A 17356-nucleotide genomic window follows, 5' to 3' on the forward strand; every position below is an offset into this window, starting at 1 on the left:
GCTCATTTAAAAGTTTTATTAAAAATCACAGTTGAAAAAAAGTCCAGTGACAAAAGATTGCTCTTCTGAAATGAATGGAGAATATGATGCCCGGATTGACAGGTAGAGTGTGCTCTTTGGGAGTGTGGGAGCCTGATAAACCGGCGGTCACCCCTACATGTGAAAACCCAGGTCGGGTTGCAGTCATTGGGCTGGGGTAAATGTGAAGTCACCACGCAAAGGACAAAGGCAAGGCTGGTACCAGCAAGTGCAGGGGAAGGACATGCTCAAACGAAAAGCACTTGTAATTATTTTAACCACAGAATGAACTGTGTCTCTGCTACAAAAACTTTTGGTCCCACTGAGGTGACAAAGTGTTTGTGGCATCAGCAGACAATTGGTACTGGCCAGGGCCGTGTGTCTGATGTGCTGTCCTTTTGTTCCTGCTAAACATGGACCAAAAGGTGAAGGCACATGGAGGGCGCCCAGACCCAGGTAAAGACGTGGTTAGACCCATCAGAAGGGCAGCATGCATGTGAAAGCCCAGCCCTGCAGTAAGCCCTAAGCTTCCAAATTTTGCTCATTTACATCATAAATCCTTCCACAAAGCTGCCTTTCCCTATGTGCCTTCCTCTGTAACCCCAGGGAGGAGAAGAGCTATCTCTAACGCAGGACACAATTTTCACTAGACAAGACTTGGGCGAGCGGCCACAGTGAAAATTCTACACACAGGCCTCTTTCCACTAGGGGGAGAAGCAGAGGGCAGAGCAGAGGGGAGTGCTGGCTGCCTCCTGGGCAGGGCATCTCTTGCCCACTCACATTCTAGATGTTCTTCATCCCCAGACTCCTGGGAAGTGTGTTGAGCTGCTAGACAGTGTGGAAAATCCCACTGGAAAGAAGGCAAGAGCTCTACATGTTTATGACATGCATGCCCTCTATTCCTGTAAGTGTGTGGCCTTGCTACAGACATACTTTGGGGGTAGAAGAAGGACCCTGGGAGTTCAGCAGTGTGTATGGATGGTCTCTTTCTCAGATGCCATTACTGCTTTATCCAGCCCTTTCTGTGATGATTCTACAAACAACCTGACCACAGAGATTGTGTCACTCATCTTTATAATCTCAGGGACTCTAAATGTGTATTGCCATTGTTTTGAGTATCTGCTCAGCACACAGGGATCCTCTCTTTAACACGATGATTAAACAACCATGTGGCAAAAAAGCATGGGCGGCTTCTGAAAGTTTCTTAACACAAGTTCTACCAGTGGACCCATGTCTTCTGCTGGCTAAGCTGGGGTGCCGACTGCTGCCTTTCTCCGTGCCCGGCTCCCCTGTCATGAGTGGGGCCTCCTCTCTGGCCATAGGCTGGATGTACACTTTAAAATGTCTTAGGTACCACTGAAGACAAGATGGTCTGAGTTTATGTGTCTCGACTGACCTAAGAAGGATGGCTACAGCAAATCTGATATCAATGAGATCAAACATTAGCCAAGGATTAACTAAGACTCAGGGACTAGAAAAAAGTTCTTGGGTCTCGTATCTTCAACCCAAAGTCACACTCAATAAGGTTGACTTGTGGAGAGGGTCAGGATCTGTGGCTTTATTGTGAATTGATACTTGCCTTAGAAACTCCTCTTTAGATGACCTTGGCCACCAGGTTGTCCCTCACTATGAATACAGAAAAAGTCAGGGAATTCTGGCTGCAGCCCCTCTCTAGGGGAGAGCAAGCTTGGACCCCACTAAGCAGACGACAGCCCGCTGTACCCTGCTGTCTGTCCTAGGTCAGACCTGAGATGACAGACATCCTCTTCCCTACTGGGTCTCCACGAAGAACTTTATTTATTAGTCTCCAGTCAAGTACAGTCTTCAGAGAGGCTTTTGGGGGGAAAGGAAGCCAAGCCAATTCATTCCAACAGGCTCCACTTTTCATACAGATGTGAGTCTTCTGCCTCAGAACATAGAGCAAAAGCAGTATCCATACTTTTTATTTTCCCTTAACTGGGCTACAGGCTTAGAAATTGCAGTGGTCCAGCCTGATTTTTTTAAGCCTCAAAACACTTTTATTGGGGAATGTTTTTCAGTGGCAGGGCTCAGTCTTGGGACCTGTAGGGGCCATGCTCTGGAGGCAGTCAAACCTCTTCTCCTCTCCCTTCCTTCCCTCCACGGCAGGCATCACAAGCCAAGGGCACCCTCTGGCCACTGAAAATGCAGCCGAAATGGGCAAGAGGGTTCAGCACCCCATGGTGATGCTGGGTATTCAAATGCAGCCCAGGAGCCCGAGAACTGAAAAGACAGAAAGAAATTTGGAAACAAATCCTGCAAATAACCTGCCACACAGACAAGAAACACACATGAATCCACGGGACCCTTGGTCCTGGTGTCCGTCTGTCTTCCCACCGCTCCTCTGGGATGGGTTGCTTTGTGGAGGGCGTGTTCCAGGACAGGCTTTGGGGAACGACAGTCAGTGGAACATTCCACCTGAGCTGGCTCTCCCGGGTGGAGGAAGATGGAGACTCAAAATCAAAGCATTGGAATAGTCTTCCCTCGACTGCTCATTTGCTCAAAGGCAGCCACAGAAGGGCGCCAGAGCCGTTAGTTAACCACATCGTAGTAGTAATTGCGCAGCCGCAGTTCCACTGCTACAAATCCGGGCCTGTTCTCCACGCTGCAAAGGGAAGAGAGGCATTATTGTTTGTAATCAATGCTTGTGAAAAAGTGCTGGTCACAGCAGGGGTCTTTGCAGGCCAAGCGCTAGTGGAGTGGCGGCGCCCCACTTCCTCATGAGCCTGCGGTCACACTGCATCCCTGCTCTAAGTGTGGCTGACCAGAAGCCTCTGGGGAATACAATGTTAGGCCCACCCCAGACCTAAAGAACGCAATATGCATTCAACAAGGTTCCCAGGTGACTCCTGTCCACCTTAAAGATGGGAAAGTTTTGTTCTCAAAGTCAGGATCTTTTAACCGCAGGTTCAGAGACTGTCTCCTTATGACCTAGCAAAACAGAACGTGTCTGAAAATACTTAGTTGGTCAGTGTGCTGCAAATATATATTTAACGTTTGACTCAATCTTTTTTTAAAAAAAATGTGGACACAATTTAAACTTCCCCTCCCCACACCCCAATCAGATGGCTCTGGATTTTCTGAAAAGACGCTGCTATTCTAAACCTTAACGTGGCCAGGCCTTACTTCTGTCACTGTTGGCAGGTGAGGCGATGATGTATATAAGCCATGGGTAAAAGTTTTTTTAACAACTTGCAACCTCTAAACAAACTTCTAGAGACATCTCTGCTTTCTCTAACATGGGCATACTGAACAGAATCAGTTGGAAGCAAGTATTTCTTAAAATTCAGAGAGTCTGTCCTTGCTTGGAAGTTAATTTTATTTTGCAAGAGTTTTGGCTATATTGCAAGTGGGTAAAACTGCCCAAAAAGTGACATAGAACTTGAGGTTAAACTGCATGAACTGTCCACATTCAACCTTTTTGACCTACAACAACTGTGATTTCACATGGTTCAGTCTAGTTATAAGAGAACAGCCAGGGACCACCCATGGGAACCAAGAATCATTTACTGTTATAAGGGCAGGGTGGCTTCTACAGAACCAAAATAGGTTGTCTTGTCAAAGGGCATCAAACAAATGGTTGCACCTACAGCTTTCAAGAGCAGGCAATAAAACTGCGTAAAAATATCAGCCATCTGTGGTCATGTCTATAGACCACACTCACTGTGGGAAGATGTCTCTGGCCACCACATTGTGTTGCAGGAGGGGACGTGATGGCCAAGCCTGGGATGTAGGACCATGTGTGGAAACCTGTGTCCACACGGAAGGAAAGCCTCCCTCCTGCTACTAAACTTCAAGCCAAAGAACACAACTTCAACATCTTTGCCAAACAGGGTGTTCTACTCCTACCATGGGGATCCACATGCACCAAGAGTCCCTTTGAGTCTTGCTATAAGGGTTTCATCCACCCAGCAGCCTAGCACCAAGCAAACAAACTAGTGTAGGGAAACAGGAGTACAGACTGGCCCTCAGCAAAGACACCTGGTCAGGTTTCCCAGGGAACCTCTCCTTTATACCACGGGTGAGGTTGCCTCTAGGACATCACTGAGCTTCTGCAGAGGAGGGTGGTCAAGTGTCCTGTGTGTGTGCCAGCGTCCTGGTCACTCCCGACTACCTGGGTCTGGGGTGCTCTTTCCGCTCTGACCCTCGTGCCTAGTGGGGGCATTGCCGGCACTCAAGCTCCTCAACCTGCAGTTCTCGGTTGGAATGCCCCTCCCTAAAAGAGGCCAGTATGGACTCTCCAATGGAAGTATGACCCTCCCCCCAAAACTCTCTACTCTCATTCAAAGCTCCCTGTAGCTTGCTCTATAGCACCCATCACAATACATAATCAGGCGTTTATGTTGGGGTTAATTTGTTTCCTGTTTGCCTAGCCCAGAATTGTAACCTCCATGAGGAAAGTGGCAGGGAAATAACTGCCCTCTCTTTTGCTGACCCTGGGTCACTTCTAGATAATAATGAGATTCTTCACTTCCACTCCCAGCTACAGTTCTGGAAGATGCTTCCCGGGGTGTTGCAGAATCCCAGGTGGCATCTGAAAGCACCTGAAATATCCATCATCCTGAAGATACTCTTGCAATATCAGCTGTCATATCTGAGAACAAACCTGACCCTCGAAGTACCAAATCTACTGGCAGATATATGAGCTCCCCCAGATGACAGACCTGCATCATTGCCAAGTTGCAAGGGCGCTATACGCACACTTCAGTGTCAGAGGGACAGAGACCATGGCTTGGAGGTTTCCCCATGATGCATGTCCAGGCTGCCAAACCCAGGCAAGGTCAAAGGCCACGTCCCTGATTCTTAGGTGCAGTGTGTTTCCCTTGCCAGCTGAGCTGCCCTGGACATCACCTGCCTACAACGTCACATGTGCTCTACCAGGCAGGCCATGTGAGGCCCCTCAGTGCAGACTCTAGGGCCACTGTTCCAAGTTCTGAGTTGCTTCTCAGGAAGTGCTACCTTGGCCAATCCATCTGTGAACTGGCCACCATCCGTGGTCATGCCTCACTCTGAAAGGTGGTCAGGAATTAGGAAGTATGACATCCCCCTGCTAAGTACCTCTGCCATCCGCTCATGCCAAAATAGCACGTATCACCAGACCAGACCCTTAAGCGTATGTTTTTACTTTGACCACCCCTCCACCCTTTGGCCAATATTATCTACGTTTAAATTTTGATATCCCGAATTAGAGTAATTGTCTATACTCTTTAGACTAAAGAATATAAGTGTGTGGTCCAGGAAGCAAGACCTCTCCCCCCATTGTTTGTTTAGAAAGGAGCCCATCCCTGATTCATGAAAAGACAGAATTCATGCTCCTTTTTAGTGCTCAGCAATTCTATCTGCCTCCAGAGCATTGGGCTAAATGGCAGGAAGGGCTGGGTACTCACTCATAGGTCCAGCACAGGGTCATCAGCTCGTACATCTCTCTCGGACACCCTGGAGGGCACCCCATCCTCTCTCCTTTCTCCAGCATAGCAGAAACTTCACTGCCTTTCATTCCCTAAAACACACAAAATATTCTTGAGCTTTTTAAACATAGCACGCAGCAAAACAAAACAAATACATCCTACCCCCCAAAAGAAACAAAAGAGTACATGCTGCGTGATTTCAACTATATAAAGTACAAAAAATAGGAGCACCTAATCTATTTTTTTAATATTTATTTGGCTGCTCTGGGTTTTAGTTGCAGCACACGGGATCTTCATTGTCATGTGCAAGATCTTTAGTTGTGGCATGTGGGATCTTTTTAGCTGCGGCATGTGGGATCTAGTTCTCTGACCAGGGACCGAACCTGGGCCCCCCTCATTGGAAGCGTGGAGTCTTAACCACTGGACCACCAGGGAAGTACCAGGAGCACCTAATCTATGATGCTAGAAGTCAGATGGGTTACCCTTGGGGTAAGTTTTGTGTGTGCAGGGGGAAAGGGGGGCTTCTGTTCTGTTTCTTCATTTGGGGGCTGGCTTCATGGGTGTGTCCCAATTGTGAAAATCCATCAAGCTGTGGCCTAGGATTTGTGCACTTTTCAGTATATATATATATATATATATATATATATATATATATATATATGAAAGAAAAAAATCGAAAAAAAGGTAACAGCTACAAATTTGATAACGGGAATAGCCATTATTTCTATTTCAAATCTAATAAATGGTGATTTGGGTATACATTTGATGAAATAAAATTTATATTTTAAGGCAGGACAAGAAAAAAATTAAACATAAAATTCTGTGTTTGTTTGGACATTCTCCCTCCCTCCCTGCTGTGCAGTGTGCATCTGCATTACACATTAACCAGAGCTCCTCAAAGATGGGAGTGTCTGTTTGACCATAAAGATCACTTTTTTTCCTTTCTTCTGACGCTAGCACTGTAACTTCTTTAAAAAACAGTGCTCTTTCCTAGCTCTGTAGGTCATGGTGACTTGCCGCTCCCTCTGTACATGTTTACCTGGACTGTATATCCCTAGTGACCTTTATGTAAAATATCGGTATGTCATTTTGATGTATGATCCTTTGTCTCAAAAATATATATGACTGTGCCTTTGACTTCTAACGGTGGAACAGTTCTCAGAGCTTTCCGAGAATCTACTTCCTGGGTTATAGTCCTCAGTTTGGCTCAAATAAAATTCCCTTTTACCCTTCTTAACTTGATAGTTAATTGAATTTTTGTTGACATATTTTATGCATATTTATATGTGTAATACACAATTAAAAAAACCCCACATACTGTCCAGATAGCTTCAAATATTTCTTTCAGTTTAGAATAAAGTGAGATCATATTCACCCCCCACTCTCAAAAGATAAAGACTCAGAAAGGGTGTCCAGATTTGATGATTTTCAGGGTCCTTTAAAGATAATCTGGGGCTTATCTGTTTTGATGGTCTGTTAATTAGGAAATGAAACAAATGTAGCTCACCCGATACGGCTTCTGCCCGTAGGAAAATGCTTCCCACATTAACACTCCAAAGCTCCAGACGTCACTCTTGCTGGAGAACTTGAAGTAGTTGATGCATTCCGGAGCGTACCACTTCACGGGCCACTTCCCGTGGGTCTGGGCCTGAAAACCAAGCACATAAAGAGATGTTTCATTAAGAATAAAATGGTGGACATCATGTTTGTTCATAGCAGCACTATTCACAACAGCCAAAGGTGGAAGCAACCCAAATGTCCATCGACAAATGAATGGATAAACAAAATGGGGTATATTGATACAGTGGAGTATCATTCAGCCTTAGGAAGGAAGGGAACTCTGATACACGCCACGACATGGATGAACCATGCGGTTACCCTTTATTATGCTCAGTGAAGTAGGCAATTCAAGTCACTAAACGACAAATATTGTATGATTCCACTCATCTGATGCCCCTGGAGTAGTCCCATTCATAGAGACAGAAAGTAGAATAATGGTTGCCTGGGGCTGTGGAGAGAGGGTGGGATGGACAGTAGCTGTTTAATGGGTATAGAGTTTCGGTTTGGGAAGATGAAAAGAATTCTAGAGATGGGTTGTGAGCAAAGTGAATGTACTGAACATTACTAAACTGTACCCTTAAAGACAGTTAAGATGGTAAAATTTATGTTATGTGCATTTTACCATAATTAAAAAAAAGAAATAAAATCATGACTCACAAAATGCCTGTGTGTATATATCTGGTCTGAATCTTAAAAATATGTTAAATCTTAACATCTTAAATTTAAAAAATTTAAATACATATTTTTAAGGTTCAGACTGAATTTTTTGTATTTTTTAGTCGCTTTCTCTTACCTCTTCCTTTGTCTACTCACAGCTTCTTGGAGCTTGGCGTGGCAATGCAAGAGTCAGGCCTGAATATTACTTCATGGTTTTGCTCCAAGAAATACTAGGTTGTTCATAATATATTTAACTATTACTGTACATTTGTCTACATCTTTAAGCCAACACTGTTTTGGGGGAGATGGTTTGCTAGTATTTAAAACAAAGTTGTAAACTTTCTAATTTAAAAAAGCAGGTGCTAGTAAAGAGATAAAAATCTTGCCTAGCAAAACTCTTTCTTTGGGGCTTTAGGGTTCAGCGTGGCGTAGTGAAGTCTTGATACCTCCCATGGAAGTCACTCTAACCTGGGTGACATCTCTTGAAGTGGAGGGAGGGAGGTGAGTTGCCCTACGGTGGTCAGAGGAGACAACTCGGGGATATCAATCTGAGACCACAGGTGCTAGGGCACTTCTCTAAATGACACACTGCTTATATGTCTGTCTCATTCATGTTATGTATTGTTTCTAGATTTTGATTTCACAAGTTGTGAACAATCTAGTCATGTGTGTTATTTCAAATTTATTCTGAATTTTAAACCGATCACAAGATAAACCTTTGACAAACCCTAAATATGATGAAAAGGGAATCTCTCTCCACCACAAACTCCAAATCCTCACCAAGAGAGACAGCACGTTTGATCGTTTTTCTTGAATCCTTCCAGAAAAATCTACATATAAGTATAAACTGGTAATATATGCTTTCTTGAGGGGTAATCAAGCTATAGGTATATACATTTTGCACTTTTTACTTTTTCTACTTAACCATGTGTCATAGATATATGTCTATGTCAGCACATGCAAAGAAAGTCACTTTTAGGAGAGTTAATTGTATGCTTCGCATAAATCTGCTACAACTGATTTAACCAGCCTCCTACTGAGAGGTCATTAAGTCGTTTCCTGATTTTTGCTATTACACATCATGCTAGAATGAACATTACTGACAGTGTGTATCTTCCCTGTGTGTAGAGTACTTGTAAGGAGTTGCTGGATTAAAGGGCATTTGCATTTACAGTCCTGCTGCACAAATTCACGCTGTCATGCACAGTTCTCTGAGCACTGAGCTAATCTGCTTTCATCACTATCATTTCTCTTTAATCTTGCTTAACTCTTTAATGTTTTCCATTTCACTTTGTTTTCTCAAAGAAATTCTCCATGTTCCCATCTTTTCATTTGTGTTCAGTCTCTTTTAGCTGCTTCTAACATGGCTTCTTTCTTTTGTACAGTATGATGATTGAGACACGTATATATTGCAAAATGTTTACAACATAAGGTTAGTTAACACATCCTTCACCTGACAAAATTGCTAATTTTTGTTGTCACTGTTGTAATGGTGAGAACACTTAAGATCTACTTTCTCAGTAACTTCCAAGTACTATACAATGTAGTACTGTTAACTCTAGGCACCGAGCTGCAGATTAGATTCCCAGAATTTATTCCTCTTATAACTAGAACTTTGTACCCTTTGACCAACATCTTCTCATTTCCCCCACCTCCCAAACCCTGGCAACCAAAATCTACTCTCTGTTTCTATGAGTTTGGCTTTTTAAAATTCCACATATAAATGATATCATACAGTATTTGTCTTTCTCTGACTTATTTCATTTAGCATAATGCCCTCAAGGTCCATCTATGTTATTGCAAATGGCAAGATTTCCTTCTTTTTTATGTCTGAATATATCCTATATATTTGTCTACAGTTTTAAGCCAACACACACATACACACACACACACATGCACACACACACACATACACGTATCATATTTTCTTTATCCATTCATCTATTGATGGATATTAGGTTGTTTCCATGTCTTGGCTATTGTAAATAATGCTGTAATGAACATGGGGGTAAAGATATCTTTACGAGATAGTGATTTCATTACCTTTGGATACATATACAGAATGGGATTGCCAGATGATACAGTAGTTCTACTGTTAATTTTTGAGGAAACTCCATACTGCTTTCCATAGTGGCTGCACCAATTTACATTCCCACCAACAGTGTACAAGGATTCCCCTTTCTCCATATCCTCAACAACACTTGTTATCTCTTATCTTTTTGGTGATTGATCGCTATTTTAACAGGTATGAAGAGACATCTCATTGTGGTTCTGATTTGCATTTCTCTGATGCTTAGTGATGTCAAATACCCTTACATGTATTTGTTGGCCATTTGAATGTCTTCTTTTGTCATAGAAATATAGAAAAAAATAGAATACTTCTATTCAGGTCCTTTGTCCATTTAAAAATCTGATTATTCGGGGGGCTTTACTATTGAGTTGTATGAGTTACTTATATATTTTGGATAATTACCGATTATCAGATAGATGGCTTGCAAATATTTTCTCCCATTCTGTAGGTTGAACTTTCATCCTGTTGATGTTTCTTTTGTTGTACAGAAACTTGTTAGTTTGATGTAGTCCCATTTGTTGATTTCTCCTTTTGTTGCATGTGCATTTGGTGTCATATCCAAAAAATCATTGCCAAGACCAACACTGAGGAGCTTTTTCCATATGTTTTCTTCTAGGAGTTTTATGGTTTCAAGTCTTACAATCAAGTCCTTAATCCATTTTGAGTTAATTTTTGTTAATGTTATAATATAGAGGTCCAATTTCATTCTTTTGCATGTGAATATCCAGTTTTTTTAACACTATTTATTGAAGAGACTATTTTTTCCCCATTGAACATTCTTGACTCTCTTGTCAAATATTAGTTGACTATATATGCATGGGTTTATTTCTAGTTTCTTGATTCTGTTCCATTGATCTATGTGTCTGTTTTTATGTCAGTACCACACTGTTTTGATTACTACAGTTTTGTAGCATAGTTTGAAATCAGGAAGCATATGCTTTCAGCTTTGTTCTTTCTCAAGATTGCTTTGGCTATTCAGGGTTTTTTTGGGTTCCATATGAATTTTAGGACTATTTTTTCTATTTTTGTGAAAAATGCCACTGGAATTCTAATAGGGATTTGTATTGAATCTATAGATGGCTTTGGGTAGTGTAGTCATTTTAACAATATTAACTCTTCTGATCCATGAACACAGGTTATCTTTCCATTTCTTCAATTTTTTTTCATCAATTTCTTATTTTTGGTACATAGATCTTTCAGTTTCTTGGTTAAATTTATCCCTAAGTATTCTATTGCTTTGATGCAATTGTAAATGAGATTTTTTTCCTTTATTTCTTTTTCAGATAGTTCACTATTAGTGTATAGAAATGCAACGGTTTTTTGTGTGTTGATTTTGTATCTTGCTATTTACTGAATTTGTTGATTAGTTTTCAGTTTTTTGAGGGAGTCTTTAGGGTTTTCTATATACAGTTGACCCTTGAACAATGTAGGGGTTGGGGGTGCCGACACTTCACACAGTCAAAAATCCATATATAACCTTACAGTTGGCCCTCTGTATCCACAGTTCTGCATCCATGGATTCAACCCATAGTGGATTGTGTAGTACTGTAGTACATACTAATGAAAGAAATCCATGTGTAAGTGGACCTGCACAGTTCAAATCTGTGTTGTTCAAGGGTCAACTGTATAAGATCATGTCATCTGCAAATAGAGATGAGGTAATTTTGGTTTATAAGCCTTTTATTTCTCTTTTCTTTCTTTCTTTCTTTTTTTTTTTTTGCCTAATTGCTCTGGCTAGGACTTCCAGTACTGTTTAATCAGTGGTGTGAGTGGGCACCCTTGTCTTATTCCTTATCTTAGATGAAAAACTTTCAACCTTTCTCCACTGAGTCTGATGTTAGCTGTAGACTTGCCATACATGGCCTTTATTGTGTTGAGGTATGTTCCTTCTATACTGACTTTTTTGAGACTGTTTATTATGAAATGATGTGAATTATGTCAAATGCTTTTTCTGCACCTAATAAGATGACCATATGATTTTTATCTTTCACTCTATTAATGTGGGATATCATATTTATTGATTTGAGTATATTGAACTATCCTTGAATTCAAGAATAAATCCCACTTGACCATGGTGTATGATCTTTTTAACGTGTTGTTCAATTTAGTTTGCTAGTATTTCGTTGAGAATTTTTGCATCTATGTTCATCAGGGATATTGGCCTATAGTTTTCTTTCCTTGTATCTGGCTTTTGTATCAGGATAATGTTGGCCTTGAAAAATGAATTTGAGAGTATTTCCTCCTCTTCCATTTTTGGGAATAGTTTGAGAAGGACTGGCATTAATTCTTCTTGATATGTTTAATAGAATTCTCTTGTAAATTCTGTTAGGCCCATTTGGTCTAAAGCACAAGTCAAGTCCAATGTTTCCTTATTGATTTTCTGTCTCTATGACTTATCCATTGTTAAAAGTGGGGTATTGAAGACTGCTACTATTATTATATCGTTATCTATTTCTCCCTTCAGATATGTTAATATTTGATTAATATATTCAGGTTCTCCAATGTTGGGTACATGTATATTTACAATTATTTTATCTTCTTAATGAATTGACCCCTTTACCATTATAAGATGACTGACCTCCTTTGTCTCTTGTACCAGTTTCTGGATTAAAGTCTGTTTTGTCTGATATAAACATAGGTATACCTGCTACTTCTTGGTTTACATTTGCATGGAATATATTTTTCTATCCCTTCACTTTGAGTTTTTCTGTGTCCTTAAAGTTGAAATGAGTCTCTTGTAGGCAGCATATAGTTGACTTTTTTTTTTTGTCCATTCAGCCACTCTATGCTTTTTTGATTGGAAAATTTCATCCATTTACAATTAAAGTAATTATTCATAGGTAAAGACTTACTAATACCATATTACGGCTTTTTGGATGTTTTAAATTTCTTTTGCTCCTTTCTTCCTCTCTTACTGTCTTCCTTTTTGATTTGATGAATTTCCATAGTGGTATACTTTGCTTCCCTTTTCTCTATCTTGTATGTATCTATGGCAAGTTTTTGACTTGTGGTTACCCTGAGGCTTACATAAAACATCTTATAAATATAAGTCTATTTTAAGGTGATAACAGCTTAACTTCGATTGTATGTAGAAACCCTACCCTTGTACTCCTCCCCACATGTTATGTTTTGTTTTGTTTTGTTTTTTGCGGTATGCGGGCCTCTCACTGTTGTGACCTCTCCCGTTGTGGAGCACAGGCTCCGGACGCGCAGGCTCAGCCGTCCATGGCTCACAGGCCCAGCCGCTCCGCGGCGTGTGGGATCTTCCCTGACTGGGACACGAACCCATGTCCCCTGTATCAGCAGGCGGACTCTCAACCATTGCGCCACCAGGGAAGCCCATGTTATGTTTTTGATATCACAATTTATGTCTTTTTATATCATGTATCTATTAACAAATTATTGTAGCTATAGCTATTTTTAATACTTCTGTTCTTTAATCTTTGTATCAGCATTAAGTGATTAACACAACACCATATTAGAGTAATGGGGTATGCTGAATTTGACTATATACTTACCTTTATCAGTACGTTTTATATTTTCATATGCTTCCATGTTACTAATTAGCTTCCTTTTATTTCAGCTTGAAGAACTCAGAATTTCTTGTAAGGAAGATCTAGTGGTGATAAACTCTCTCAGCTTTTGTTTGCCTGGGAAAGTCTTTGTCTCACCTTCCTTTCTGAAGGACAGTTTTGGAACATAAAGTATTCTTGGTTGGCAATGTTTTTCTTTCAGAACTTTGAATGTATCATTCCACTCTCTCCTGGCCTGTAGGTTTGTGCTGACAAATCTGGTGGTAGCCTTATGGGGAGCTCCCTTGTAAGGGACAAGCTTTTTTTCCTCTTGCTGTTTTTAAGATTCTCTCTTTGCCTGATTTTTGACAATTTTATTATTTTGTGTCTTGGAGAAGATCTATTTGAATTGAATTTATTTGGGGACCTATGAGCTTCATGAACTTGGATGTCCAAATCTCTCCTCAGATTTGGGAAGTCTCAGCCATTATTTTTTTATTTTTAATTTTTTGTTTTCAGTATGCGGGCCTCTCACTGCTGTGGACTCTCCCGTTGCAGAGCACAGGCTCCGGACGCGCAGGCTCAGCGGCCATGGCTCACGGGCCCAGCCGCTCTGCAGCATGTGGGATCTTCCCGGACCGGGGCATGAACCTGTGTCCCCTGCACCAGCAGGTGGACTCTCAACCACTGCGCCACCAGGGAAGCCCTCAGCCATTATTTTTAAAAATAAGTTCTCTGCCCCTTTCACCCTCTCTTCTTCTTGGACTCCAGAAATATATAACTTGTTTCTCTTAATGGTGTCCCATAAGTCCCGTAGGCTTACCTCACTTCTTTTTATTCTTTTTTCCTTTTTGCTCCTCTGACTAGCTAATTGCAAATGATCTGTCTTTGACTTCACTGATTCTTTCTTCTGCTTGGTCCAGTTTGTGGTTGAAACTCTCATTGAATTCTTCAGTTCAGTCTTTGTATTGTACAACTCCAAAAGTTCTGTTTGCTTCTTTTTTATGTTCTCTATGTCTTTGTTGAACTTATTTTGTTTTTGTACTGTTTTTCTGATTTTTATTAAATTGTTTATCTGTGTTCTTTTGTAGCTCTCTGAGCAGAAGAATTATTTTGAATTATTTGTTAGACAATCTGTGTATCTCCATTTTGGGGGGATCAGTTATTGGGAGTTTACCATGTTATTTTGGTTGTGTCATGTTTCCCTGATTCTTCATGATCCTTGCAGCCTTGTGTAGGCATCTGTACATTTGAAGATGCAGCCACCTCTTCCAGACTGTATGGGGTGACTTCAGTAAGGAAGGACTTTCACCTGTGGGTGGGAGCATGCTGGAGCATACTTTGACCCTGGGTCTAGGACATGGGTCCCCAACCCCTGGGCCAAAGACCAGTACTGGGCTGTACAGCAGGAGGTAAGCAGCAGGCAAGCGAGAAAAGCTTCATCTGTTTTTACAACCACTCCCCATTGCTCGCATTACCACCTGAGCTCCGCCTCCTGTCAGATCAGTGGCAGCATAGATTCTCATAGGAGCACGAACCCTGCTGTGAACAGCACATGCAAGGGATCTACGTTGCGTGCTCCGTGTGAGAATCTAATGACTGATGATCTCAGGTGGAGCTGAGGTGGTGATGCTAGCTCTGGGGAGTGGCTGCAAATACAGATTATCATTAGCAGAGAGGTTTGACTGCACAGAGCCCATAATAAATCAATTGCTTGCAGACTCATATCAAAACCTTATCAGTGAGTGGCAAGTGAAAACAAGCCCCGGGCTCCCACTGATTCTGCATTATGGTGAGTTGTATAATTATTTCATTATATATTACAATGTAGTAATAATAGAAATAAAGTACACAATACATGTAATGTGCTTGAATCATCCCCAAACCATCCCCACCCCCGGTGTGTGGAAAAACTGTCTTCCACAAAACTCGTCCCTGGTGCCGAAAAAGTTGGGGACTGCTGGTCTAGGGTACAGGATATCAAGTGCAAGGGTATGTGATGGCTCCAGGTCTGGGGGTAGGGCTTGATGTTTCACTTGCTTACATCTCTGTGGTTCACAAAACAACAACTGTGTGCTCCTTGGCAATAGCTATAGGGGATCTGCAGTGGCTTCAAGGGCTGTTGGGGTCCTCAGTGGTACCTCCAGGCCCAGCAGCTAGGGACCAGGCAGGTGTTGGCAGTGGCCAGAGCCAGTGGTGTGCATATACTCAGCTGTGGGGGCTGGCTGCAGCTGCCTCTGTAGTGACTGGGGCTGGCTGCAAAACACATAGTGGCAAGGGCTGGGCCTAGCAGCACAGGTTGAGGCCAACTGTGGGTGCACTAGCAGCTGCAGTGACCCTGGGCTACTGACATGCTCTTTTGTGGCTGCAGAGACTTGCCATTGGTACATGCGTGGCACTAAAGGTGATGGGAGTTGGGCTGACAGTGTGTAAGTGTACAGCTGCAGGTGAGCCCAATGGTGCAGGCCAGTGACAGGAGACAGGGATATATCCAAGCCCACAAGATGCCATAGGGGCCTTGGCTGTCAGAGTGCACTCCTGCAGCCGCACAGGCTCATCCCAGGTATACGCACAGCAGTGGAGGCCAGTAATGGGATTTGAGCTGGCAGCGTGCAGGTGCACAGCTGCAGGAGATAGCCACGAGTGCACACATGCCGGTGGGGATCAGCCATTGGGGTCCAGGCAGCTGCAGCAGCTGGAGCGGGCTGCTGGTATGGATCCTGCTCCCCAGTGGGTGAGGTGGGGGGAGTAGGGAGGGACTCAGGTGGCTGGTGAATTAGAAAACCTGTAGGGCAAAAACCCTCAGCAGTGAAATCTGTGGGGAGTCCATGATGAGATCCTGCGTGATGAAAGCTGGGGGGATCTGCAGCATCTGTAAGGGCGGTTGAAGTCCTCAGTAGTGAAGGCTGCTGGGGTTCCTTTGCAGAGTAGGTCACCAGGAACCATGCTCACTCCTGCTGTGTAGCTGATAGTGGTAGCCCCCACTCTTCTCCCTTCTTCCTGTTCCTAGCTGTCTCTAGACAGCTCAGCTTTGCTGGCCTCTGGGTTGGGTGAAACTGAAGCAGGTCCTTCGTGCACTGCTCCAAAAGGCTGGGGAAGCTGGTTGCTCACCCTGCTTTCCCTTTCCTGGTGAAGAGAACTCTTTCTAGCTGGGTTCTTGCCTCCACTGAGCAGTGCTGACCTGAGGGATGGGATGACGTAAGCAAAATTAAGCTATTGTTCCTTCCCTTTTTATGTAGCTATTCTCAAGTTTTTCGTTCCACTGTGCTGCTAAAGCTTCTTAAGTGGACTCCAGCATTCTCCCAGAGCTGTTTCATTCATGGATAGCTGTCTAACTGTTGATCTTTGTTGGGGGACAGAAGCTGGGGTCTCCTACTCCATCGTCTTGTTCCTGATCCTTTGCCTTTTACTTCTATACTGCCTTCTATATTTTCTTCCCCACTGATTTTCAGAGATTCACTGGTTTACTTTGAATGGTATGTTGTTTAATATCTGTGGCAGTTGAAAAAATTGGCCCTCGTGTTCTTTGACATTCCTCCCCACTCCCTTGAATATGGGTGGTCTGTGGCTGCTCTGACCAATAGAATAAGTGGACATGACTCTGAGTCAGTTCCTGGGCCCTGAACTTAGGAGCCTGGCGGCTTCCACTTCCTGCCTCTTGAGTAACTTGCTCTTAGGACCCAGCTGCCATGCTGTGAGTAAGCTCAGGGGCACATGGAGAGGCCACATGTAGTTAAGTTATTGTTTAATGGGTACAGCCCAGTGGAGGTCCCAGACCACAGCCCATGTCAAATCAGTCATTCGCTGTGTGAGTGAGCAGAGTGGAAATAAATCCTCTGCCCCCTTGGAACCACCTCCTGAGACACTGTGTGGAGCACAGATGCACCATTTCCACCAAGCTCTGCCTACAGTGTAGAACTGTGTGTAAATAAATGTTTGGCATTGTTTTAATGCACTAAGTTTTGGGATTATTTGTCATCTCAACTTCTTCGTCTCCTCTTTGAGTCCTTGTTTTAGTCTATATTTTCTTCTAATTATCTTGATGAAGTGCATGTTACGAAGTGTCTCCAACATAAAATCTATTTTTTTCTGGTGTGCATGTGTGATTGTTA

The 17356-nt window shown here is 42.6% G+C and overlaps 1 protein-coding gene across 3 annotated transcripts in view; it reads right to left on the reverse strand.

Annotated features, from left to right (window-relative positions):
* The window catches only part of SYK (spleen associated tyrosine kinase), a 96627-nt gene continuing 79271 nt past the window's right edge, over positions 1-17356 (reverse strand). For 2 of the 3 annotated variants that reach the window (XM_012533353.3, XM_004270606.4), the window contains 3 exons: positions 6952-7092; positions 5424-5536; positions 1-2641 (listed from right to left, as the gene is read on the reverse strand). In XM_012533353.3, the coding sequence (XP_012388807.1) occupies positions 2569-2641; positions 5424-5536; positions 6952-7092 (327 nt within the window). In that variant the 3' untranslated portion in view covers positions 1-2568. Of the gene's footprint in view, positions 2642-5423; positions 5537-6950; positions 7093-16355; positions 16426-17356 lie in introns of those variants that run through there. The other variant, XM_012533354.3, reaches the window with a different exon arrangement.

The sequence above is a fragment of the Orcinus orca genome, chromosome 6 (assembly GCF_937001465.1).
Source record: "Orcinus orca chromosome 6, mOrcOrc1.1, whole genome shotgun sequence".
In the NCBI taxonomy this organism is placed as follows: Eukaryota; Metazoa; Chordata; class Mammalia; order Artiodactyla; family Delphinidae; genus Orcinus; species Orcinus orca.